Source organism: Megalops cyprinoides, chromosome 1 (genome assembly GCF_013368585.1).
Source record: "Megalops cyprinoides isolate fMegCyp1 chromosome 1, fMegCyp1.pri, whole genome shotgun sequence".
NCBI lineage: Eukaryota > Metazoa > Chordata > Actinopteri > Elopiformes > Megalopidae > Megalops > Megalops cyprinoides.
Genome location: NC_050583.1, coordinates 59,296,462 through 59,303,531, shown reverse-complemented (window position 1 = coordinate 59,303,531; position 7,070 = coordinate 59,296,462). Strand labels below are relative to the sequence as shown.

The window sequence follows — 7,070 nt, the reverse complement described above, 5'->3', positions numbered from 1 at the left end:
AGCCTATGTAATGGAGCCATTTAATGTGCCTGCTGCAAATATTAAATTGGACATCAGAGCCTTTTCAGTGTACCTGTCCAACAGAACTGAAATTTAGTTTGTACTATACTTATGCCTTTGTATATTTAAGTTATTGTACATTTTTGTTTACTTTTTTGTAAAGTGACACTTAGCATGCTACGATGTCTTTGTTTGTGACAGTGCATTAAGTAGTACTGTACAAGTGTTGTGCGTAATAGCAAGCCATTTTAAAAATGTATGGCCTTCATTAGGTTTCCCTGTAACGGGAGAAAGATTAAACTCTATTTTTGTTAATTCTAATACTGTAAAAATTGTAAACTTAGTCCTGTTTCAGTTGTTAAGTCTGAAAGGTTTTATTGCTAAATGTGTATAATTCTGAACTTTTTGTAACAAATTTCCTTAAATGAGGCAGCTTTCTGTTTTATAATGCAGACTGATTTCTGTCTAAATAATGAAGCATACTGCATCTGTGTTTGTACCCGAACAATTCTAAAACATTTCAAATTACCTGTCCAGAAATGTGGCGGAATTTAAAAAGTAAATAATTATAATAATAAACATACATAAATTAGTCCAAAGTTGCTATTTTATGAAAATGACTTTAAATTTACACTTTCATTCCATCTGTAGATTTGTTTTCTATCTTTATAAAACGTTGGATTTATATTTTACAAAAGTGTAGAGCAGTAGCCTTGTGAATAGACCGAACTAAGCTAACAAATCGCATGTAAAAAGCAAATTGTATTTGTGTCTGTTTATATTGCTTTTTTGTAGCCTTTGTACTTGTACAGAGTGGCTGGTAGGAATGAGAGGGGAAACCTGGCTATGTGTACAAAATAGGACAGAATGACAGTCTTGTATTTATGAGTTATCTTCTTAGTCAGTCACTTAAAAATGCTGTACATTTTAGCCGAAAATAAATTATGATGAACCATGTGTGGGGTTTGTGGTCCGTTTCTTGCTAGCCAGCTGTGTCGCTCCTGCTGCAGGAAGCATACACTGTCCAAGCAGTTGCTGTAGTCACAAACTGAATGCAGCGTTATTAACATGATTGTCCATCATAATATTATGTGGCTGTAGGTTTACTAGATTTTGCAGTGCAGTCCATCCCTGTTTTTTTTTTATGCCACATTTTACTGCAGGCTTAGCTATTCCAGTAAAGCTGTTCCCTCCAAGCATGCAAGCTGAAGATGCTTCTGCACAGTATGTTATGTAAGGTGCCGTGTCCGTCATTATTCGTCCCCAGTATATTATGAACACCACCATATTTGGTGCCGTTGCCGCTCAGGTTCACACAATTTTAATCCGTCATATATTGAGGAAAAGAGGATCAGAAATTACACTGCATTAAACTTTATTGAAATGCAACTCCAACCAACATCCCCTTTGTGCTTTTTATGAAGCCACAGAGATGACTCAGACTTAATTCAAAGTTTTCTGTAGTTCCCTGGTTTTCGGAAAAAAAAACTGCATATTAGGGATAATAGGGATAATAACCAATGGACATTATCACAGTCTAGAATTGTTTTCAAATCATTTGCAAAGAACAGTTATGGCTGTTCCAAAGTGACCAGTTTTTGAGAATCAGACTGAGGGACTTAGGGAGGCAGGAGTGCAATTATGGGTGAAACAAAATATCAGCTAAACTGAGCTAATGAAAATGTTTCAAAATTTAAAAATAACATTAGTACAGAATATTAGCAGTGAATATATACATTTCATGAGGTAAATTTTGCTTTGGACGTCTTTATTATTGCCGTTTCCTTCACCCGGCTTGTATCCATCTCTCTGTTCAAGCTTTGCGTCTGTTCTTAATGCTGCATGTCCCTAGACGGGTTGTATAAACCTGCTTTTCATGTTCATGGAAATCATGAGGTATGCCAAAGAGGGTGACAGATTGACTTTTTTCCCTCGACACAATACGCAAAGAGCTTATCTCAAAGAAAGGGAGAAAGGAGAGATGTTAAAACGTGTAAGAGATTTAACTGTAATTGTTGACCGTGCTCGACAGATGGCACATGTCTGCTAGCTTGATTGCTTCATTTATTTTTTCTTATATAAATTTTCTTTACTACAGAAAATAGGGTTTTTAGAAGACTTAATTTGGTAAGTTGTTAACAATGAAGACTCCATTACTTGACAATGACCCCTCACCCAACCCATCCTATCGCAGCATTCTACATAAGTGTGACTGAGGCATCAAATTTAAACAATATTTTTAGTATGCTCTAAAAACCTTGACCTTAGCTAGGCCTTACCAGCCCAGTAGGGGAACCCCCACATGACTGTCTATTCATAAACATGCTATTTGAAACACTAACCTCACTGTGTTTCTGGCAGAGAGAGCTGTGCTATTTACCCCTTACAGCCAGCTTTTCCTGTGAGCTGGGAACCCCCCCCCCCCCAGACACACTATCACCTGGGGTCTAATTAAAACTTGATTCGGGATTTCCTGTCTGTTCATTATGCCATGTGACTGGGATCAATCTCCCCATCAGAAAGTTCTCGGATCCTATGACTCTCAAAAGTTCATTTTTAAGGGATGAAGGTTTATTAGGTGAAATGTACATGTGAAATGTTAAATATGCGGGACTATTGCAATAAATGGCTCATATTTATTCACAAATAGCTTGGCACTTGGCCAACTTCACCTAAACTTTATAGCAAAAACAAAAGTTCTAGTGTCAATTTTGCAGACATATGACTACTGCTCAGGCTGAAAATCTTTGGTGGCTACTGTGAATAGTTTTGTTGAATACACTGATGATCTGTTGGTAATGATAATGAAAACAACTCAACTTTCAGACTAAGAAGATTACATTAATTGCAAATTCTAGTTTTATTTATATAGTCTCCATAGGAAGAATATTTCTTACCTTGGTAAGGTGTCCTACATCAGGGATTTCAAAACTCAGAATAATGTGGAAAAACTGGTCGTGCCCACTCAAATGAAACACTGCTCTAGCTGGTCTACATACAACCTGTTTGATGAATATGTAAAGCAAAAGACTTCATATTTTAAAGTATGTTAAAATTTTAATGAGGTGTGGCTCACGGAAAATGAATTCGCTCAATAAGTAAGCCAAGAGCTTGGAAAGTTTGGTTACCTCTGTTGAGGTGGGTTTAAGGATGAAGTACTGTAGGGTCACTATGAGTGACAAGGGCATAACAAAGGAAGCTGAGAGAGCTGCACAGTCCAGGTGTGAGTAATCTGGCAGTAATGCACTGGTCTGTCTCAGCAGACTCTGACGAATTGCCACATTGGGAGGATAGTCATTTAGTGTCGGCAGTCAAGTTCAGTTAGCTTCTTGTCTCAGAGACTCCACCAGAAAACTTCCTGTTGTGTTGAATTACTCATCCTTTCCCCCGCTTACTGACCCATGGTAGCCTTGAGGAGAGACCATCTGAGGGCAAAGCCCGAAAATGTCAGTAACAGCGCCTCATGTCCTACAGGAGATGGAGTATTCCGGTGCAATTCACAGTCAGTCAGATATTCCCCCCAAAAAACAGCCAGTAGGTGAAATCTCCTACTGGCAACTCTCATTCACCGGTGCAAAGTAACCAAGGGAGACCATTTTGCTTCAAATGGCTCATTTCAAATGTGCAAAGCTTGAAGTATGATCAAAATGGTGCTGCTTTTGTCATGAATCCCAAATAACAAGCAATGAGACCGCAAATGTGAGGATAATTGCATTTCAGTTTTTGAAATGTGAAAATATCACATGCATCATGTCAGGGTGTAGACCACCAACCTCTTATTCTCCTTCATATCTCCAGGCTTGGCTATCATTCACACTGACAGTGAAGTCATTAAACCTGTGATATTAGATTCTTTTTATTGTTATGTCAGGTTCCTTGTATGGCTACACTCTTGAGATCTCCTTTTATAAGACCGCCTCAACTGTCATTTCAGCTCGCTTCAAAGGATGACCTGATTTTTACAATCTGGAATAAAAATAGTTTTCACAGACACCAGATCCTGTTTTCAATGGGACAAAAGCTTGAGGCTTGATTACAATAAAGCAGCATGAGATCTCACTGTTCATGAAGTTCATATACTTGTAATGGCATTAAGAATACACAAAATGAACCTTTTATACTGTAGCAAGTTGAATTTTGGAACTCTGGTAGTAATCACAAGATGATACAAATTGCTATGAAGAATGAAAATTTATCGTAAGTCTGACCAGTTCACCAAAGTTCATTTAATGTAGCGTTAAAAATGTTTCTGAAACGTGATAAAAATGTCCTAAGTTTGGTGGTATTGTTCCATGGTATTGTACCAGACTGCAGATTATTTCAGCAGGAAATGTCACAGAGGGAAAGAAAGGGTGTAGAGAATGACAGTGACAGTGGCAGCATCAGCTCTCATTGCTGTTTGTGTTTTGCCACAAGACTTACAAGCTATTAAAAGTCTTGAGGAGAAAAAAAAAAAGTCAAAGGAAGAACATTCCGTTATGTGGTCACATGTCACAGACAGACTTATGAGGGCTCTGTGTCTTTGCCCTCTCCAGAGATAAGGTCATGTCCAAGCGGCAGAGCTGGCTCAGAAAGCCAGCATTGGGGAGCACATTTCTGTGTTTACGGACGGCCTTGATGGCCTCGGCTAAAGTGAGTCTCACGCTGATCATGAGGAAGGCAAACACCAGGGTGGCGGATCGACTGATTCCTCTCGCGCAGTGCACAAACACTTTGCCTGCAGGACAAACAGTGCCAAGACACATCTTATTGACACAAGTGGCAAGAAACGACCAAAAAACACCATTTGCCACGCTCCGCTAAGCTGATAAAAGCGGTTTCAACAAACTGCATCCAAACACTCAGATTCATTTTGCTAAATACGTGAAATGTGACAGCGTGCTGTCCATTACAGCCTTTAACCTCATGAAAGGACCAGCATGTTGTTTTTCATACATACTGCTCTCTCTGCGGAGGAAGGGACATGCGGGCATGCCATATGGGGACATCTAGACAAATCAAGAGAGTGTGCACTGCATATGAGGAGAAAAACAACATGCAATGTTGAACGTAATCCATAACTAAAAAATAAAAAGAAAACATTGTAGGAAGTAAGGGGAAAAAAAACAATGTGCTTGTGGGTGCCTTGTGTATTTGCACTTGCCTTTTTGAGAAAGTGCTCCTTGTATGAATTCCGCGGTCGGATAGAAAAAAGGGCTGAGGTCAAAATCCTGGCTGTCAGGTGCGTCCACGCCGTAGTATTGCACGGCAATGTCTGAGTAGAAGCTGGGCCCCGTGTCAATGCGATGAGGACCATCTGCGGCGTTCACGATGTGGGTTATTCCCAGGTCACACAGCACAGCCTTGTTACGGGCAGTGTGCCTAAGACCAAACGTTAGGATTTAGCTTCACTCTGCGTTATTTTCGTTCATGCAGTCTATGTCTATGTCTCATAATGTCTATGCCTTTTATTGGTTGATCATTCAGTCTTCTGCAAGTATCCCCCCCTTTGAATAATGTATTTTCTTCTTAAATTCATTGTGAAGCAGGTGCCAGCTTCAGCATAGTGAGACCTCGGTGTTCCTGATTGTCATTATCTTGGTGTGTGGTTTTTGTGGTGGCAGTGGGGCTTTGCCTGCTGTCCAGGCCAGCTGGCCGTTTGCACTTGCTCCACCAAACACCTGTGCGCCCAGCTGCAACTGGGCGGATAATGACTGGTCTCCTGTGGACTCCTCATTTGCATACAAATGTGTTATTGTCATTCCATGCCTGCTACGTGGTACGTACGCATCGCCTATGTACACATTGGGCCAGACTTCATTCACAGGCCCGGTTGGGTGTCTGTTCTGCAAAAGGAGGTGCAGCAAATCGGAAATGGGTGGCGTCTTGTATTCCCACTCTCTCTGACTGCTGTGTGTCTCTTTCAGAGCCATTCTAAATACACACACAAAAAACAGTGGATGGTGAGTCTCTACGAATACTTGGAAAATTCCATCCGGGGCAGTTTGTCTGCTGTGCCTTAGAGTGACTGCCAAGATTTAGCTACTTCTCTCCAGGCCTGTGTACTTGTCTGCTCTTAGCAGACACTTTCACTTACCTTTTTGGAGAAAGATTGGTCAAAATATAATGTACTACTCAAGGGAGTGGGTGTCTTTAAATCAAGTTATATCTAGGTGCGAGATAATCCACACATCCTAAAAAGGCTTACTTTGCTGATACTTGTAGTAATTCCAAAAATTGCTAAAATTTGTATTCACATTGTATGCACATAGATTTCTCCTAAAAATGCAATAACCCAAAAATTAGGCTTATCCTTAACTCATGCATTATAAGAACAACATCAAGCAGCTCCGACTGACTTACAGTATATTTGCTAAAGATATTATATGCTTGTTCAGACCGGTTAAAACTGGGAATATCAAAGCATATTGAGTATAACAGCTTAACAGAAGTGAACAAGCAGGCACCCTAAACCTGTCAGATGAACATATAATGTTATATTGAACTGTAGGACTTGATCTTCCAAACACTTGCTTTCCCATGTGCTCTTGAACCACAGAGATCAAATGAGAAAATCAACAAGTTCAGTTTCCTAACAGCGCCACACACTTACTTGCAGCTTCCAGAATCTTCCCACTTCACTTCACAGTCAGGGAGGGCCAACCCCAGCTTTATTTTTGGCGTCTGTTCGCCTTTTCAATTCAGCGATAATTATAAACCTACCCGCCACAAAAGCTTTTTGCAGTCAGAGCTGGCAGCTGAGAATCCTAAAGCCAGCCGGGGTGGGTGTTGTTTTCACTGTTGCTCATGTAAGAAGACTGAGAGCACGCGTGCGGACTAGCAGGTGTTAGGATACACACTGCAGTATCCAGATGTGTTAGTGTAATTGAGAGTAATTCAGGGACTGTTGCTGTTCATGCCAATGCGGGGGTGAGGAAGGCCCTGAGGCTGAAAGTAAACCAAGGTTTTGAGTCAATAAATTGGAATTTGCAGTGAGGGTGAGAATGTTCCGGGCACCAGGTCCACACCAACAATAAACACAGCATTATATGCTCTTCCAAAACAGTAATATAATGCTGCTTATCCTTGTG

The 7,070-nt window shown here is 40.4% G+C and overlaps 1 protein-coding gene across 1 annotated transcript; it reads right to left on the bottom strand.

Moving 5' to 3' along the window:
* Positions 1 to 4,484: 4,484 nt before the first annotated feature.
* On the bottom strand, positions 4,485 to 5,912 carry LOC118792625 (dual specificity protein phosphatase 13-like). Its single transcript, XM_036550549.1, has 3 exons — positions 5,767 to 5,912; positions 5,144 to 5,361; positions 4,485 to 4,717 (listed from the first exon to the last, which is right to left on the bottom strand). The coding sequence occupies exons 1-3, from the start codon at positions 5,910 to 5,912 to the stop codon at positions 4,485 to 4,487; spliced, it is 597 nt and encodes a 198-aa protein (XP_036406442.1).
* Between the last annotated feature and the right edge of the window lie 1,158 nt (positions 5,913 to 7,070).

Excerpts from the sequence above, each read along its gene's own strand:
- LOC118792625 (XM_036550549.1), bottom strand. The coding sequence starts at position 5,912 with ATGGCTCTGAAAGAGACACACAGCAGTCAGAGAGAGTGGGAATACAAG. Across the intron at positions 5,362-5,766 it reads AATGTGTACATAGGCGATGC|GCACACTGCCCGTAACAAGG; the intron begins GTACGTACCACG and ends GTTTGGTCTTAG. Across the intron at positions 4,718-5,143 it reads AGGAGCACTTTCTCAAAAAG|GCAAAGTGTTTGTGCACTGC; the intron begins GCAAGTGCAAAT and ends TTTGTCCTGCAG.